This window comes from Mus musculus, chromosome 15 (genome assembly GCF_000001635.26).
Source record: "Mus musculus strain C57BL/6J chromosome 15, GRCm38.p6 C57BL/6J".
Lineage (NCBI taxonomy): Eukaryota > Metazoa > Chordata > Mammalia > Rodentia > Muridae > Mus > Mus musculus.
Genome location: NC_000081.6, coordinates 102,405,386 through 102,425,350, shown reverse-complemented (window position 1 = coordinate 102,425,350; position 19,965 = coordinate 102,405,386). Strand labels below are relative to the sequence as shown.

Below are 19,965 nucleotides of genomic sequence, written 5' to 3'. Positions count from 1 at the left end.
GCTCTAACTTTTAACTACAGTTCTTCCATGAGTGATATGTGTAGGATGCTTGTCTAAATCAAAGGACAACTTTTGGCAATCGGCTTTCTTTCTACCACATGGGTTCCAGTAACCAACCTCAGGCTGTCAGCCTTGACAGCAAGTGCCTTTACCTGCTGAGCCATCTCACTAGCTCATAACACACCATTTCTTCAAGATCTGTGTGTGTGTCTCTGTCTCTCTCTGAGATTTATTTATTTTATGTATATGAGTACACCACTGCTCTCTTCATGCACACCAGAAGAGGGCATCAGATCCCATTACATAAGGTTGTGAGCCACCATGTGGTTGCTAGGAACTTAACTCAGGACACAGACAGTGCTCTTAACTGCTGAGCCATCTCTCCAGTCCCGTCTCTCTCTCTCTTACTTTAATCTGACATAAGGTCATGCTATATTTGCCCAGGATGACCTTGAAGTCCTAGGTTCAAGCAATCTTCTGACTCAACCTCCTGAATAAGTACCTGAAAGACTGCCAAGGGACTACAGGTTTAAGTTTACATAGCAGTTCCAGGATGACCTTGGCTAAAGAGTGATACTCATGCCAAATACGAAGCCAAAATGACATCAATATCATTCTGGAATCTTTTCTCCACCCCTTTTAATAATAGTTTTAGAACAGTTTACTCTTAAAACATGGTACTACTAGTTAAGCAATGAGATAAATTAAAGATTGGCCTTCCTGTGATGAAAGTAGATAGGAAACCAGAGGCACAGTGTAATGACAGTCTTGGCCAAACCCAACTGTTGCCTCTAGCATCAATTTCTGAAACAACTATGGATGTTAAACATCTTTTCAGTTTCTTCTAAGTAAAGAAGTGTGGCTAAAGCCACAACCTTCCAAGATCACTAAGAGTCAAAACCTTATTCTTTGGGGAGAAAAAAAAAAATCTTGGGAATTACTAAAGTATGATGAAGACATCATGAACATCAAGAACTGTAAAGCAAAAACAAAACACCTTCTAGAACTGATCCGAGGGCCTCCACACAATAGACAAGTATTCTACCATTCAAAAAGCTAGTTTCTATATATTTCTAAAAACTCCAATTAGGCTTCTAGATTCCCATCTCTCATCTTGCTGTGAAAAACACGACAAAAACAAAAAAACAAAACAAAAAAACAAACAAACTTGGAAATTAAAGGGTTCACTTCATCTTACAACTCTTAGGCCATACTCCATCCTGACAGGGCAGAATGAGGCAAGAACCAAGAGGCAAGATTGACTTAATCTCCAAGGCTTCGTCATCCTGCTTACACCATACCCAGCTCCCACTGTGCTGGGTCCTCCCATATCAAGTATTAATCAAGAAACCTACAGACTTGTCTACAAGTGCCTTTAATCCCAGCACCTGGGAGGCAGAGGCAGGCAGATTTCTGAGTTTGAGGCCAACCTGGTCTACAGAGTGAGTTCCAGGACAGCCAGGGCTACACAGAGAAACCCTGTCTTGAGAAAAAGAAAAAAAAAAAAAAAAAAAAAGAAAAGAAAGACACACCAGAAGAGGGCACCAGATCCCATTACAGATGGTTGTGAGGCCACCATGTGGTTGCTGGGAATTGAACTCAGGACCTCTGGAAGGGAAACTAGTGTTCTTAACCTCTGAGCCAACTCTCCAGCCCCAGGACCTAGTTCTTATAATAGGTCTCTTAACAATCTTATAGTCCTTAGTCTGTAACTTCAGCTCCTGGGTATCCAACACCTTCTGGCTTACACACACACACACACACACACACACACAAACACACACACACACACACAGAGGTAGACGTACAAGTACACATAATTTTTTTACTTCCTCCCTTCATGTTTATCTCTCTCTCTCTCTCACACACACACACACATACACATACACATTTATATACACACACCAACACAGAAACACAAGATTTCAATATGGAGGCCTGGAACTTAGTGATTCACCAGCTTCTGCCTCCCTCATACCAGTATTAAAAGCATGTCCAAGCCTGGCGGTGGTGGCACACGCCTTTAGTCCCAGCACTTGGGAGGCAGAGGCAGGCAGATTTCTGAGTTGGAGGCCAGCCTGGTCTACAAAGTGAGTTCCAGGACAGCCAAGGCTACACAGAGAAACCCTGTCTCGAAAAACCAAAAAAAAAAAAAAAAAAAAAAAAGCATGTCCAGTCCCGGGATAAAAAAAAAAAAGTTCACCATGAGCAGGAAAGACAACTCAATCTGGAGTCCCTTTACAGGGATTGCCTAAGACCATCAGATAAAAAGATACTTACATTATGATTCATAATAGTAGCAAAATTACAGTTATTAAGAATTGAAAATAGTTTTATGATTGGGAGATCACCACAACATGAGGAACTATCATAAAGGGCTGCAGCATTAGGAGAGTTGGGAACTAGCTCAGATTATTGGCTGCTCAGAGGACCTGGTTTTGATTCCCGGCACACTCATGGCACTTCACAACCATTTATAACTTTAGTTCCAGGGTAGTCTTTCCATCAAATCTAAATATTAATTTTAGTTTTGTTAATGTTCCCTAACTAAGGCTTGAGTTTTGACATTTATCATTAATATAAAGGCAAAAGCTGATGGCACACTGATGATACTCTCCTGGACTCCTCTGGTACTCAGCACCCATGTACATAAACATGGGTGTACAAACACAGTCAGGCAAAACACCCATACACATAAAATAAATTTTAAGCTTACAACTAAGAAAATCCATGCTAGGAATAGTAGAACATGGCTGTCATCTCAGCACTACCAGGCAGGTGCAGGATAGTGAAATCAAAACCAATCTGAGCTATAAAGTGAGATCTTGTCAAGCACATGAACAACAAAAAAAGCTGAGTTCATAAGCATGATGGGAAGCCTTACTTTTCCCCTTGTATCTTCTGTAATTTCTCTGTAGTTAAAACATTTAGGGGGTAGGGTATGGGGGACTTTTGGGATAGCATTCTAAATGTAATTGAGGAAAATACATAATAATTTAAAAATATTAAAAAAAAGAATAAAACAAAAAAACATTTAGACTGTAACATTCTCTTTGGTATATTACTTTTTTTTTTAAAAAAACTGAAAAACTGCCTAGGTATGGTTAGAGAAGGCTCAGAGGGTAAGAGCACTGACTGTTCTCCCAAAGGTGCTGAGTTCAAATCCCAGCAACTACATGGTGGCTCACAACCACTTGTTTTTTTTGTTTTGTTCTGGTTTGGTTTTTGGTTTTTGGTTTTTTTTTTTCAAGACAGGGTTTCTCTGTGTAGCCCTGGCTGTCCTGGAAGCTGGCCTCCAACTCAGAAATCTGCCTGTTTCTGCCTCCCAAGTGCTGGGATTAAAGGCGTGCTCCACCACTGCTAGGCTTCACAACCACTTATAATGAGATCTGACATCCTCCTCTGGTGAGTCAGAAGTCAACTACTGTGTACTTATGTATAATAATAAATGCATCTTTGGACCAAAGCACGCAAGTGGTGCCAACCAGAGCGAATGTGGTTGACCAGAGCAGAGCGAGTAGAGGTCCTAAAAATTCAATCCCCAACAACCACAGGAAGGCTCACAACCATCTGTACAGCTGCAGTGTACTCATATAATAAAATAAATAAATAAATCTTTAAAAACAAAACAAAACAAAAAACTACCTCAAAGAAATGGGTAGCTTTCCTTAGAGCTAAGTAATCAGCAAAGCGGTGTTAATGGCTTTCACCAGTAGATGTCACTGTGACTAAATGAGACAGCGTTTTAAACCTACCAGACCTTTAAGAGAAAAAGGGACTGCTCAGATACTAGAAACAGAAGATATTTTGAAAGTCTTTCCATCAAATCTAAATATTAATTTTAGTTTTGTTAATATTCCCTAACTAAGACTTGAGTTTTGTCATTTATCATGAATATAAAGGCAAAAAAAGCTGATGGCACACTTTTTATTACAGTACTCCAGAGGCAGAAGCAGGTAGATCTGAGTTTTTGGCCAGCTTGGTAGAGTTGAGTTTCCAGGAAATCCAGGGCTTCAGAGAAAAACCGGTCTTTAAAAACAACAACAACAACAAAAAAAAAACACAACAACAACAAACAAGCAAACAAAAAAGAGAAAAAATGTAGTTCATGATGCTGATTGTCTATAATTCCAGCACTCAAAAAGTGCAGCTGGCAGGAATTCAATGAGTCACACAGATAGGGTCATAAACAAAACAAAGTAAGACAAAAACCTGCCTTAACTTCCCAACTGCAAGGATGATAAGCATGTGCCATTCCTGGCTATTGTGTACTTTCAGTGTCAATTCATTCTCTCTCACAGCAGAAGCACAATAAATTTATAGAAGTAAAAATGGTACTCAAAGCTAGGTGTGGTGGTGTATGCCTTGAATCCCAGCACTGGGAAGGCAGAAGGCAGACAGATTTATGAGTTCAAGACCAGCCTTGTCTATATAGGGAGTTTTAGGACAGCCAGGGCTACAGAGACACCCTGCCTCAAAACAAACAAAGTGAACTATTTCCAGCACTCAAGAGACTAAGGCAGGAAGATAACCACTGAAGCCAAGTATGGGCTACATAAAATCCTGTCTCAAAAAATAAGTACACAAACAGAAGTATTCAAGTGAACTATTCTAGGTTTCATTGCGAACCTGCAGCTACAACATGGAGGCTTAAAGAACCAAACTTAGGGGTTAAAGAGATGGTTTTATTCTTTAAAAAAAACAAAACTGCCTACTCTTTCAGAGGACTCAGGCTGGATTCCAAGTACCTACATGATTTCTCACAATCATCTTTAACTCCAATTTGGCTTCTGTGGGCACATGGTGCTAAGACATACAAAATAAAATAATTATTATTTTTTTTTTTTTGCTTTTTTTTAATGTTCAATGGTGTTTTGCCTGGATGTATGTACATGTTAGGGTGTCAGATAGCCCGTATGGGAGCTGCAATGTGGGTGCTGGGAATTGAACCTCTGGAAAAGCAGCCAATGCTCTTAACAGCTGAACCATGGCTCCAACCCCCAAAATAATTAAATCTTTAAAAATAAATGAAAAAAAAAAGAAATAAAAGAACTGAAACTTAATTTTTTTTTGTTTTTTGTTTTTGTTTTTTTTTGAGTTAAAATACTTCTAAACTAGGCTGGTGAGATGGCTCAGTGGGTAAGAGCACCCGACTGCTCTTCCAAAGGTCCAAAGTTCAAATCCCAGCAACCACATGGTGGCTCACAACCATCTGTAATGAGATCTGACTCCCTCTTCTGGAGTGTCTGAAGACAGCTACAGTGTACTTACATATAATAAAAATAAATAAATCTTAAAAAAAAATGGGATGCAGAGTATTTCTTTAAAAAAAAAAAAAATACTTCTAAACTGAACTTCCAAACTGTAACAAGAAACTTGTCATTTTCCCATTCATAAGCTGTAATTCTTTTCTCTAGGTACATTCTTAGGGCATGCTGAGCTCAGTATTTCTGAAGAGTATTTAATTGGCTCTTGTAATATACCCTGCCTTCATCAGAGGCATCATGATATATTACTAATTCCTTCAGAAAAAGTCCTCACTAAAGACTTTTAGTGGACAGAGGGTCAGAGACTGCCTGCCAAGGAAGCCAAATTAATTTCCAGCATCTACCTCAAACCTCTTTGATTAAAATGGTTTGATACACACACACACACACACACACACACACACACACACACACACACATTGATTAAAATGGTTTGATACACACAGACACACACACACACAGCTCAACAATCAACAAAGACGGGGTTGCACTTGCCACTCTTGTACAAGAAAGCTCACAACCATTTGAAACTCTGGTGCCCGGGGATCTGATGACACTCTCTTCTAAACTCAAGTTCAAGGCACAAATATGGTGCACACAAACATACAGGTAAGACACTCACACAAGCACATAAGAATAACCTAAATGAATGAATGAATAATACAGTGAAGGATCTAAAGAAGTCACCTGATGTCACTTCTGGCTTCTCCATATTCCTACACACCAACACAGAGTTGGGGTATGCTAGACAAATACATTACAGTTACAGGCCCCTCAAAAAAGATTTGGGGAGGCCGATCTCAAAGGAGTAAGCCAGAGAGTAATTGGAGGACACTCAATAACTGCTCTGGCTTTCCTGAAATTACATGCACACCCACATAGGCACATGTTACACACACATATACACTCTCAAATATTAAAAAAGAAAAGCCGAAGCCGGCCATGGTGGCGCACGCCTTTAATCCCAGCACTCGGGAGGCAGAGGCAAGCAGATTTCTGAGTTTGAGGCCAGCCTGGTCTACAAAGTGAGTTCCAGGACAGCCAGGGCTATACAGAGAAACCCTGTCTCGAAAAACCAAAAAGAAAAAGAGGAGTCAGGCGTGGTAGCACATACCTTTAATCCCAGCACTCAAGAGGCAGAAGCAGACTGATCTCTAAGTCAGAAGTCAGCCTGGTCTACAGAGTCAGTTCCAACACAAACAGAGCTACACAGAGAAATCCTGTCTCAAAATAACAAAACAAAACAAACATAAAATGCTTCCAATTTCAGCACTCAGGAGGGTGAAATAGAATGTCCATGAATTAGAAGACAGCCTGGGCTATCACGAAATCCAGTCTCAAAAACAAAAAAATATTCAATATGGTAATATAAACCTATAAACTGTTGTCATATACACTTGGGAGAAAGAGGCAGCAGGATCAGAAGTTCAAGGTCATATTTGTTACATCTTGAGATATAACTATAAGATAGCCTCAAAAATTAGGAAAAGGAGACCTGAAGGCAATATCCAGAATCACTTAGAAAACTGGTGAAAAACAATAAAAGTTTATTTGTTTGGTTTGTTTGTTTGTTTAAAGCTTTACTTATGAGGCCAGCCTGGTCTACAGAGTGAGTTCCAGGACAGCCAGAGCTACACAGAGAAACCCTGTCTCAAAAAAACAAAAACAAAACAAAACAAAAACCTTTACTTATTTTATGTATATGAGTACACTATAGCTGTCTTCAGACATACCAGAAGAGGGCATCAGATCCCATTACAGGTGGTTCTAAGCCACCAAATAGTTGTTGGAAATTGAACTCAGGACACCTTTGGAAGAAAAATCACTGCTATTAACCACTGAGCCATCTCTGCAGCCCAAAAGTTTGTTAATAATAGCTTCTCAGGGAAAAAAATAAGAAAGGTAGTCAGAGGTTGGTCTGTAGAGAACGTACACAGCATACATGAAGTCCTGAATTTGATCCTCAGTACTGCATAAATTGGGCAGAACTTTGGGCACTTACAAACTCAGGTCCTAGAGCTAGGGAGCCAGCTCAGTGGGTAAAAAAAAAAAAAAGAGATTGTGCCAGGCATGGTGGCTCACGCCTTTAATCCCAGCACTCAGGAGGCAGAGGCAGGGGGATTTCTGAGTTCAAGGCCAGCCTGGTCTACAGAGTGAGTTCCAGGACAGCCAGAGCTATACAGAGAAACCCTGTCTCGGAAAAAGAGAGATTGTGGTATAAACATGAGTACATGAGTTCAAATCCCTAGCACCATATGAAAAGCTATATATAACAGCACATGTTTATAGATCCAGAATTAGCAGGAACAGAGATAGGCAGAACCTGATAATTCAATGATTCACCAGCCAACCTAGCTGAAAATGTAAACTTCCAGTTCAGACAGAGACTCTCTCTCAAGGCAATAAGGCTGACAGAGATAAAGATGGCTATATAATGAGTTTGAGGTTAGTCTAGACATTATAAAACCCTATGTCAAAGAAATAAAATAAAATATAAAAGAGTCAAAGGCTGGAGAGACTGCTCCGTGCTTAAGAATACTAGCTACTCTCCCAGAGGATCTTGGTTCAATTTCCAGCTCCCACATGGTCAGTCACAATATCTATAACTCTAGTTCTGGGGGATTTGAATTCCTCCTCTGCATTGGGCACCAGGCATGTAATAAGTGTACAGACATACAGGCAAAACACCTCTACCCATTAGACAGAGACAGAGAAAAGAGTCAAGAAAACAGATCACATTGGATACATGCTTTTAATCCAAAGGATAGGGAGGCAGAGGTAAGCAGATCTCTGAGTTAAGTCTACAGAGTGAGTTCAGGACAGCCAGAGCTATATAAAGACCATGTTTCAAAAAAACAAAAAAAAACAACAAAAAGAAAGAGGACTCCTTAAACAAAACAGAGGCATCTCTATTGGATTTTCATGTTCAATAGTATGTAGGAAGAGGAGGGCTAAGGGAAGAAAGGTAGGAACTTTAAAATAAGTTCCTTATTATTCTCCCTTCCTTTACCCCCATCCTACCTCAGACCAGGCTAACCTCAAACTCAGAGATTTACCAGTTTCCCAAGTACTATATTAAAGGTGTGTGCCACCCCCAGACAGCTATTAAGTTGCCTCATTGATTAAAAATCAATTTTGACTGGGCTTGGTAGCACACGCCTTTAATCCCAGCACTCGGGAGGCAAAGGCAGGCGGATTTCTTAGTTCAAGGCCAACCTGTTTTACAGAGTGAGATCCAGGACAGCCAGGGCTACACAGAGAAACCCTGTCTTGGGGGGGGGGGGGGGGGCGCAAATTTTGGAGCTGGCAAGATGGCTCAGCGGGTAAGAGCACTGACTGTTCTTCCTAAGGTCTTGAGTTCAAATCCCAGCAACCACATGGTGGCTCACAACCACCCGAAATAAGATCTGACACCCTCTTCTGGTGTGTCTGAAGTCAGCTACAGTGTACTTATGTATAATAATAAATAAATCTTTTTTTAATAAAAGCAGCTGGGTGTGGTGGCACACGCCTTTAATCCCAGCACTCAGGAGGCAGAGGCAGGTAGATTTCTGAGTTCGAGGCCAGCCTGGTCTACAAAGTGAGTTCCAGAAAAGCCAGGGCTATACAGAGAAACCCTGTCTCAAAAAACCAAAAAAAAAAAAAAAAAAAAGAAAGAAAAGAAAAGAGCAAATTTTGGGGGGCTGGAGAGATGATTCAATGGTTAAGGGCTCTTGCTGTTTTAAAAGACCAGAATCTAAATGAAGGCTTACCACCTCCTCAAACACCAAGTACATATGTGGTACACATATGAACATGCATGCAAAATACTCATACACATAGAATACTAAAAATAAATTTTTAAAAAAAGGAGCAAATCTTTGTTGTGACCTAGGTATTTCCTGTTTAAAAAAACAAAACAAGCCGGGTGTGGTGGCACACACATTTAATCCCAGCACTCCTGAGGCAGAGACAGGCGGATTTCTGAGTTTGAAGCCAGCCTGGGTTAGGGTTCCAGGACAGCCAGGGCTATACAGAGAAACCCTGTCTCGGAAACCACCCCCCCCAAAAAAAAAAAAAAAAAACAGGAGTTGAAAATGAGCTAGAGGTCAACCTGGGTTATATAACACCCTGGAGATAGATGGGGAGAAAAGAGAATAAAAAGGAAACCAGAGGTATTTTCAGGTCTTCAAAAGGGGAAAAATTCTATTCAGGGATTTTTGTTTTGTTTTGTTTTTTGTTTTGTTTGTTTGTTTTTTTCGAGACAGGGTTTCTTTGTATAGCTCTGGCTGTCCTGGAACTCACTTTGTAGACCAGGCTGGCCTCGAACTCAGAAATCCACCTGCCTCTGCCTCCCAAGGGCTGGGATAAAAGGCATGCACCACCACCGCCCGGCTTTATTCAGGGAATTTTGGTTTTTTGTTTTGAGTTTTAAGTTTTGCCATTATTGAAAATAAGGGCTAGTCTCAAATTTACTGTCAACACAGCTGAAAATGATTTTGAATTCCAAATCCTCCAGTCTCCCAAGTGCTTTGGATAGTGCTATCATATTGTATCTGGTTACTTAACTGAGTTAAAATGGCCACACTGCATGCATAAAGCAGCATGATTTAACAATGATGTCATTTAGACAAAGCAATTGGAATGAACAGATAGGAACAATTGAAATGAAGACTGTCTTTTCATATCTTACTGCATTTCAAAGCAATAAAAGTACTCATATTTAAAATTTTTCTCTTTAAACAGAAGTCATCAATTAAAAAACACTGTTGGGGCTGGTGAGATGGCTCAGTGGGTAAGAGCACCCGATTGCTCTTCCGAAGGTCCGAAGTTCAAATCCCAGCAACCACATGGTGGCTCGCAACCATCTGTAATGAGATCTGACTCCCTCTTCTGAAGTGTCTGAAGACAGCTCAGTGTACTTATATACAATAAAGATAAAAACAAAAACAAACAAACAAAAAAAAACACTGTCACTTCAATAAACAAGTGTGTTAGATAAAAAATATAGTAACAGGAGTCATTTGATAAACTACATTATCTTAAAACTGAAATGTCTCTCATATGAGCTTTTGCACAAAATGCTAATTCTGGATAAATGTGGATGCTCATATCTGTAAACACTCATTGGTTGAAACAGGAGGATTACCATAAATTTGCAGCCAGCCCATAGTCTCAAACCAGTCTAAACAACAAAAAACTTAATCTCCGGAGGGAAAAATACTTTAAAAAAATTTTTGTATTTATATTTTAATTTCATAAACATTTTATGATTTCTAAAGTGATGCTCACATGCACTAGTCAAAAACACAACTTTTGCTGAGCGGTGGTGGGGCATGCCTTTAATCCCAACACTCGGGAGGCAGAGGCAGGAGGATTTCTGAGTTCGAGGCCAGCCTGGTCTACAGAGTGCGTTCCAGGACAGCCAGGACTACACAGAGAAACCCTGTCTCCAAAAAACCAAAAAAAAAAAAAAACAAACAAAACAAAACAAAACCACACACACACATAGCTTTTTAACAAATTAGGTCTAAGCAATCTGAGCCCAATCTCAGCTAGACTGCTGGCAAACCAATGCCAGTATCACATTCAACTCAACTGTGAGACAAAACATGTTCCTGACCCCAATGAAACTTAGCAGATGTAGAATTTTTATTTTTAGTGCCTGAAGTTTTCATGAGTGAATTGTAGACATCAAGATTATCTGTTCTATTCTCATGCCAAACCCAGCTCTGCACTATTAGAACTCCCAAGAAGCCAACCACATTCTATGATTCAAAGCTGCCCCATGCACACCCAAGGCAAGTTTCAAGAATTGACTGAGGAGGAAGAGATGTGAAGTTTAAGACTACAAAATGAGAGCGTAAGTTCTCATAAAAAGGAAAAGGTATTAAAAAAAAGAAAAAGGCTTTGGGTTATTTAAAAGCAAACAAAAACAACTCTAGGAACTTACCTATCATTTCACTTTTGGAAACTAACCTCAGTTAACAGAGTGGTCCCTTCCCTCACTACCACCCAGCAGGGGCAAAGCCTGAAAAGTATGGGACACAGAAGTAGGGGTTTTATCTAGGTTCTACATTAATGCCTTGGCTTATATATTTAACATAAGAATTAAAAAAAAAAGTCAATAGAAAATCCAAAGCATTTTTTTAAAATATGACTTTAAAAATAATGTAACCAGAATGAGCATGAAACACTATTATAGTTCTCTTCCCCTCCCCCTCATTCCCTTTTTTTTTTTTTTTTTTTTGAGACAGGATTTCCTCTGTGTAGCCCTGGCTGTCCTGGAGCTCACTCTGTAGACAAGGCTGGCCTCAGAAATCCACCTGCCTCTGCCTCCCAAGTGCTGGGATCAAAGGTGTGCACCACCACTGCCAGGCTTCCTTCCCTCTTATGGTGTTTGATTTTTCCAGACAAGGCTTCCCTTTGTAGCCCCTGGCTTTCATAGAACTCAGAGATCTACTTGCCCCTGCTGGGATTAAAGTCCTGATCCACTACAGCCCAGCTCGCTCGCTCGCTCGCTCTTTCTTTCTTCCTTCCTTCCTTCCTTCCTTCCTTCCTTTCTTTCTTTTTTTAAAGCATTTTTGATCCTAGAACTTGGGAGGCAGAGGCAGGAGGATTTCTGAGTTAGAGGCCAGCCTGGTCTACAGAGTGAGTTCCAAGACAGCCAGGGCTATACAGAGAAACCCTGTCTCGAAAAAAACAAAATACTAAAAAAAAAAAAAAACGAAATGGATTTTCTTTTATACTGTACTGTGAAAAGGATGAAAGTATTGTTAATGTTTGGGTTTTCTAATACATACCTAATCCTGTATCAGAAAAGAGGGTAAAATAAGATATTCTGTAACAACCAGGAAGTCTAAGTCTCTAGGGAACTATAACATTTTTTAAAGATAAAATTTGAACAATTAGCCGGGTGGTGGCGTGCGCCTTTAATTCCAGCACTTGGGATGCAGAGGCAGGCGGATTTCTGAGTTCGAGGCCAGCCTGGTCTACAGAGTGAGTTCCAGGACAGCCAGAGCTACACAGAGAAACCCTGTCTCAAAAACAAAAAACAAAAAAACAAAAAAATTTAAAAATGAACTACATGTATCTTCAAAAACATATTAATCAAGAAAACATTCTTATTTTACAAAATGTGCTTTCTAGGTCAAAATGCTGAGCAAACCTGGACCAGCTCAACACGTGAAGCCCACATACTGGTGGAAGAGAATCAATTCTACAAAGTTGTCCTGACCACTAGATATATTAAATGGCAAACTTCCCCCAAACACGATTGAGCAATGGAAATGCTTCACAACTGTTTTCTAGATCCTAAGTTACAAACCTTTCAGAAATCAAAATGGCCGGGCGGGAGTGGTGGCGCATGCCTTTGATCCCAGCACTCGGGAGGCAGAGGCAGGTGGATTTCTGAGTTTGAGGCCAGCCTGGTCTACAAAGTGAGCTCCAGGACAGCCAGGGCTATACAGAGAAACCCTGTATGGAAAAAAAAAAAAAAAAAAAAATCCAAATTTCTAGCTGGTACCATTGTAATCAGGTTATCCTTGGGTACAGAGTATGAATCTGTGCCTCATCACCAAAATATAATAGTTCCATGTTGACCTACATGGTAATTTTTTAAAAACTTATTTTGGGGGTCACTACATAGCTCAAACCAGCACTGATCCTCTTGCCTTGGCTTCCCTTAGGTGCTGAGATTACAAGGGCAGAGAATAAGCAGCCTTATAAATTGACAAATTCTAAAAATGCCTTCACTTTTATGGTTCTGACTTTTGGCTCTCTAAAATCTTATTGTTGGTTTTAGCAGGGTAGTTTTTGTTTTGTTTTTGAGCCAAGGCCTCCCAATATAGCTAGCAGCTAAGGTTTCTTAGCCTTTGATTTTTTTTTGGTAAGTTTATGGTTGGGGTGGGGCGTTTGGAAACAGGGTTTCTCTGTGTGGCCCTGGCTGTCCTGGAACTCTATAAATCAGATAAGCCTCAAACTCAAAAAATCTACCTGCCTCTACCTCCCACATACTAGGATTAAAGGCATGAGCCACTACTAAGTAGCAACTAGACAGCCTCTGAACTCACGATTCTCCAGTACAACCTCCCAAGTTGTGGGATTACAAGAAGAGGTCACTGTATCTATATATTCAATGCTTACGGAAGGTAGGGTGTTAAAGACCAACTAGGAAAATTAGATATGCAATTGCACACCTCTTAATTCCAGCACTAGGAGACAGACACGCAGATCTCTGAGTTCAAGGTTGGCGTGGTCTACATAGGGAGCTCCAGGTTAGCCAGGGTCTCTTAGTAAGATCCTGCCTCAAATCTGAGCAGGAGGATTTCTAAATTCAAGGCCAGTCTGATCTACAGACTGAGTTCCAGGACAGTCAGGGGTACACAGAGAAACCTTGTCTTGAAAGAAAAAAAAAAATTCCTGCCTCAAACAAATGAACAAACAAAACAATAAAAAACCCAAAACATGACCACCCAAAACATGACCACCCAAAACAAAAACCAGAAACTCATCTTGTTAAAAATCTTTCTAAGCAGGCGTGGTGGCGCATGCCTTTAATCCCAGCACTCGGGAGGCAGAGGCAGGTGGATTTCTGAGTTCGAGGCCAGCCTGGTCTACAAAGTGAGTTCCAGGACAGCCAGGGCTATACAGAGAAACCCTGTCTCCAAACAAACAAACAAACTTTCTGTTCTGAGTTCGAGGCCAGCCTGGTCTACAGAATGAGTTCCAGGACAGGCAGGACTATACAGAGAAACCCTGTCTCAAAAAACCCAAAAAAAAAAAAAAAAAAAAAAAAAAAAATCTTTCTGAGGCTGGAGAGATGACTCAGTGGTTAAAGGCACTAGCTGCTCTTTCAGAGAGCAAGAGTATGGTTCCCAGCACCCATTTATTTCAGGTGGCTCACAAACACCTGGAATTCCAGCCTCAGGAAATCAGATGACCTCTTCCAGACTCCAGGGGCACCCACCCATCCAAACTGCATAAATATACAGATATAAACACATACATATAAATAACATTTTAGGGAAAAAAAGCAAGAAAGAAAAGATCTTTCTGAAATCCATTAAGCCATTTTTCCCTCAGTTCAACTCATGAGAAAACTGTTCAAGTTGAATCATCACAATCTGTAACCTACTTGGCCAGAACTAGGTTCCTGAACCAAAATGTTAAGGAACTGCTTGCTGCCTCCTGCTCCTGACACTTGAGAAGCAGATACTACCTCAGTTGTAATGCCTTCTCCACCAAGATGGGAGTATATTTAATACTTTTAATCAGATAAAACTGCCAACCAAAATAAACCTCCTGATCCTTAAAGGACAAAGAAAAGCACAGCACATTGGTGCAAGCCTAAAATCCCAGCATTGGGGAGGCAGAGGCAGGCAGGTCTATAGAGTTAGTTCCAGAACAAGAGAGCTACTCAGAAAAACCCTGTCTCAAAAAATAATTTCTCATATGGTGCTGAACATGGATCCACAGTCTAGACTCGTGCTAAATAAGCATTTTACTGCTTAGCATCAATCCTAGTCTTGGTTTCACATTCTAGTTATCTTAGATTTTATTTTTATTTTATGTGTATTACCTAAATATATGACTGTGTGCCACATTCATACAATGACAAGTAGGCTAGAAGAAGGAGGAGTTGGATCTCCTTGGACTGGAGTCACAGTTGTCAGATACCACATGGGTGCTGGGAATTCAATCTAGGTCCTTTAGGAGAGCAGCCACTTTAACTGCTAAACCATCCATCTCTCCAGTCTCTGTTTTACAATCTTTATTTTGAGACAAGGTATCCCTACTTAGTCCTGACTGTCCAGGAACTACTACTTAGATCAGGCTGGCCACGAGGTCACACAGACCCACCTGTCTCTGCCTCATGAGTGCTAGGATTAAAGGCATGAACCATCACATCATCAGGATCCATTTTTACTTTCTTAAAAGGGTGTTTCTGAAAACCAATTGCAAACCAAGGGGTCAGAGATCTAACAACGAGTGTACAGAAGATTCAGAAGGCCATGTTCAATCCCTATCATTGCTGGATGAAGGGAAAACCAAAAAGAACACGAAATATATGACTGAGAATCCACATGGATCACTAAGGCATAAAATATTTAATACTGGACCCTATGCAGAAAGCACGCCAAGCCTTAGTTTGTGGTACCAAGACACTAGGAAGTAGAGACCACAGGATCACTCAGAAGTGCTCCTTTCTCATCAGAACATATTTCTATTGATTAAGTTCCAAATGTCTTAACTAAAAAACATCTTACACTTGCTTGGGTGTTTAGCCTTGAGTAAACATCTCAGAAAGTTCTATTTCCCCCTTTAGATTCAATAGTACCAGGGAAGTATTAGTTTGTGATAAATGCAAAGGAAGGATGTCTTACCTGGGGTGTTTGCTATAGCCAAAGGCAGGCCTGGAAGCTGGTGCACCTGGATCCCTGAAGTACCCAATGCACTGAGGTTAATGGTCTGGAGGCCTGGCATGGAGGAGAGTTGAGCAGCATTCACAGTGACTGTGCCAGCAGGAATGGAGGCAGCTGAGGCAATGGGTGTTAGGGTGGTATTACTGCTGCTAGTCTGCCCCAAGGAAACACCCTGCATAGGGGCCAAGGTGATTGTCTGGGCTTGTGGGTTCTGAACTTGAAGATTCTGCAGCTGAAGGGTCTGCCAACTGACCTGTCCATTGGGCCCCACGGTTGGTGTCCGAATGATGATGGGACCAGAGTTTTGAACAGCCTGAAGCTGGAGGTTCTGAAGGGTTTCCTGGGAAATAGCTTGAGTTGTGAAGGTCTGTCCGGACAATGGTGCTGCTTGAAGGGCCTGAAGAGCTTGTCCTCCTTGAACTAGCTGAGGCTGAATAAGGATTTGTTGTTGCTGTGTCTGCTGACTTTGCTCTCCCTCTTTCTGCTGACTTCCTTGCAGCGAGCCTCCTGATGTCTGGTTCTGCTGGATGTTCAGAGAATCAGACCCTTGTAGCCCACCAACCCTCTGGGGCGTCTGGCCTTGAGAACTAGTCCCTGATGAGCCACTGCTGGTAAAGTTCATAATTCCCATGTTGCTGGTGGTAGTAGTTGTTGAATAACTATTGGCATTGGTAAAAAAGGAGCTGGAACTAGCTTGTGATGACACCAAGCTGGCAGAACTGATGGCAGTCCCTGAGGTGACAGGCTGTGAGCTGCTCTCCTGGGATCCAGAGCTGCTGATAGTGCCTGCCTGAGAGCTGGGAGTCAGGGTAGCTGCAGAAACGCTGTTGACAGGTAGCAAGGTGATGTTCCCATTCAGGGCCACTGGTACATTGGTCACATACTGAGTCTGTCCTGAGAGCACATTATTAGCAAGGCCTTGAAGGGGGACAGCCTGCTGGAGTAGATTTGGCATAGCAGCAATAATGTTGCCCCCACTTCCTCTATTTGGGATGATCTGTTGGTTTGCACCTGGTATGATCTGTATTTGACCAGAACCATCCTGCTGCACTTGGGCCCCAGTGGCAGCAAACTGCAGCTGCTGCCCATCAACAGTCTGGAACTGTGGGATTACTTGATACTGAATATTAGGCATTACTCCAGGGAGACCTGTCAGAACTTGCTGGTTCTGTAAGTTGGGGGTAGCAGCCACAACATACTGCCCACCAGAGACTGTGCGGTTCTTGGAAGACTCGCTGCCATTGGTACTGTTGCCACTCTGTTCCTTTGAGGTAGGGGTAGCCCCAGAGGAGGAAGAGATGATCTGCCAGCCATTGGCACCCTGTGAAAGTTGTGCGGCTGTGAGGTCAAGTTCACCTGTGCCCCCTGACTGACTCGGACCCTGGGAGTTGTTGCTGTTCTCATTGGGTGACTCAATTCTGCTGCAGGTTGCTGCCAGCAGAGCCAAAGGAGATGGCTGGGATTCCTGGCCAGAAGAGAGGAAAGGAGTTAGTGGCACCCAATAGCTGGCCTAGGGGGCAGTATTCAACAGACAAAACAGCAACAATGCAGGAATATAGAGCAAAAACCAGAAACAAAATGCTCACTTTCTGTATACTGTTCCAACTTTCGTATCTGGGGACCCTCTAGATCACCTATCTTTCTGAGTGTACTTCCCTACTGTATTTTTCTTCCCAGAATTTTTGGTTAAGGAAGTTTCTAAGAATATTTATACCCTTTCAACACATTCCCCATCCTTGATCACTCACCTGCCCTCCTCCGCCACCACTGCTGCTGCTACTGCCTGTGCTGCTGCTTCGAGTCTGAGAAAAGGCGGCACCGCCACCATTGCCGCTACCCCCATTATTGCCACCAACATCTTTTTCAATCTTCACCACAGCTGTCACTTCATCCATGGAGTGATCTTGGTCTAAAAATAATTACAAAAGAAATAAATTAAGTGTATGTGTGTGTGTAGGGGGGGGTGTGTTAAAAACAACATAAGATTTAAAATTAAGGATTTGACCGTCAGCAATGACTGACAGAACAGTTTTTAAAAAGATCTTAGCCAGATAGGTCTAAATATGGTGGTAAGCCTAAAATCCCAGAATTTGGAAGTGGAGGCAAAAGTTCAAAGAAATCCTCAGCTACATAGTAAATTGGGATGCCAAAGCCATAGACACATAGCTTAATGGTGCCCAAGACAGGCCACTATTTTCCTATGCACAAATTAACCCCAGAAATGACTCAAAAATTGCTTTGGAAGCTAGGCATGGTGACTCACACCTATAATCCCAAGACTTGGAAGGATGAGCCAGGTGGTTCACCAGTTCTAGGTCTTCCAGGCCTACAGAGTAAGAACTGATCCCAATACAAATAGCCCTTTTGAGAAAGGGAATTTGGAATTTCAGTGTCTCAGAAATAAAGAGTTGCTCCTTAGGGTTGATAGCACTCTTAATCCCAGCACTCAAGAGGAAGAGGCACCTAGACAGCTAAAAGTCTGAGGGCTGCAATAGTAACTTCGAGTTACTACGAATACCACATAGAACCTATCTCAAAAAAGAAAAAAAAAAAAAATGCATCCTGGAAGGAAAAGGAGACCCAACATGTGGGTGGATGGAAAGTGTGCTAAAATTAGGACTATAAGAGATGAAGAAAGATCTAGTGTAAACAATAACAGGAAGGGACTGAGAAAGAGTAAATCCTAAGAGAAGGTGAGGAAACATCTGAGAGGACAGGTAAGGGTCTAGGGATTAGAACCCAGGTTTGGGGCTGAGGAGGCGGTCCAAAGAAGGAAGGGGCGGTTTCGGGGATAGAGGCGTGGCAAGGGCGGGTCGGATGGGGGAAGGGAAATTTACGGGGGTGCGGGGGAGGGCCCGGGGCAGGCTGCGACCGGAGGGCGGGCGGACCGGGGAGGCGGTTGGCCCAGGCGGGGCCTGCACTGGTCGGGCCGCCCCCGCGGCGCCAGCCCCCGACGGGAGGAGCCTCAGGCGGCCGGCCGGGTAGTGGGGGGTAAGGCCCGTCCCTCGTGGCCGGGGCGGGCAGGGGGCGGGCGAGGCCACGCTGCCCCCTCCCCCGGGGCGGGTAGCCCATCCCCCTCCTCCTCCGAGGCCCCGCCACTGCCCCTTCTCCCTCCCTTCCCTCCGCCCCGGGCGGGACCAAGGCCGCCGCCGCCGCCTCCCGCCCGCCCCCCCTCACAGCGGGGACCGCCCGGTCGGTCCTCGCGCGCGCCCCCTCACTCCCCTCCCACCCCTAGGCTCGGAGTGGACTCATCCTTACCGCTCATGGTGGCAGCTGAGGGGCGAGCTCAAGGGGGTCCTGTACGGGGGGGTTGGGGGGGGCCGGGAAAAACGCGGACGCTGACGAGGCAAGCGAACCCGGACCGGACAGGGAGGGGGGGGTAAGGAGGAGGGAGCAGCGCACCACAAGCCCGGCCTAATCCCCGCCCCTTATCTACTGCCCCGCCCAATGAGGGAGGGTGAAAGGAGGGCCTTGCAGAGGAAAGGCGGGCTGCCTACCCAATGGTAGGACTCGCTCTCTCGCTGAGGCGTGTAAGAGCAAGTTGCGTACTTGGTTTCCGCCCAGAAAGGCCGCCCTCTCAGTTTTAGCAACCAATTAGAAACTCAGGAAGTGGTGGTGGGCGGGATGAGATGACGATGGACTTGCAGAGAAACCAGTCAACCTCCAGGCGGGCTCCGTGAGCGGTAGGGATAGGAAGAGCTTAAGTAAGAAAGACAGGACAACGACCAACCAGAATCCTGGGCATGCCTGGGCAAAGTCCGTGTAGGGGGAAGAGTAAGAAATAGGCCGGAATGGGATAGGAGCAAGCTTCCTAAACCAATCAGAATTCAGGCGGGCAGTTAAGAAAGTTCTGATTGGACGATAACTGAAAAGAGCCGGAACAGGACGCGTATTGACGTGAACGAACAGCCAATTACGCGCCGAGGAGAAGGTGGAGGCTGGAACTTGGAATGGGGAGAGGAGAACAGGCTTCCTCCTCCGATACTCAAGCCAATGAGGCAGCGAAGGCAGCATGGCACCGCCTCTAGCTTTGGCCAATGGTCGTTACAGGGCCGCCCATCCTGAGGAGGGAACCGGGCTGTGCCAAAAGGAGTTGGTCGCCATGTTGGCCCTCCTCGGGAGGCTTCCTTCCCTCGTTAGGGTGTGCGCTTGAGTGGAGCCCTCCACAAGTGTCAGAGTCGAGACGCGTGAGGGCGAGAGTGTCGCGTCGCCCGAGACTGTTCGGGTTGTCCCTTCCCCGCTCCTACACAGCACCCCTCGAATGTCACCCCTGCCGGGATGGGCGGGCGGCTCCC

At 43.3% G+C, this 19,965-nt stretch overlaps 1 protein-coding gene across 2 annotated transcripts in view; it reads right to left on the bottom strand.

Moving 5' to 3' along the window:
• Sp1 (trans-acting transcription factor 1) overlaps positions 1 to 19,035 on the bottom strand; it is a 30,089-nt gene extending 11,054 nt beyond the window's left edge. Inside the window, exons 1-3 of one of the 2 annotated variants that reach the window (NM_013672.2) lie at positions 18,929 to 19,035; positions 17,419 to 17,579; positions 15,632 to 17,135 (exon numbers count right to left, since the gene is read on the bottom strand). In NM_013672.2, coding sequence (NP_038700.2) covers positions 15,632 to 17,135; positions 17,419 to 17,579; positions 18,929 to 18,935 — 1,672 coding nt within the window. In that variant the 5' untranslated portion in view covers positions 18,936 to 19,035. Of the gene's footprint in view, positions 1 to 15,631; positions 17,136 to 17,418; positions 17,580 to 17,935; positions 18,078 to 18,928 lie in introns of those variants that run through there. The other variant, XM_017316523.1, reaches the window with a different exon arrangement.
• Between the last annotated feature and the right edge of the window lie 930 nt (positions 19,036 to 19,965).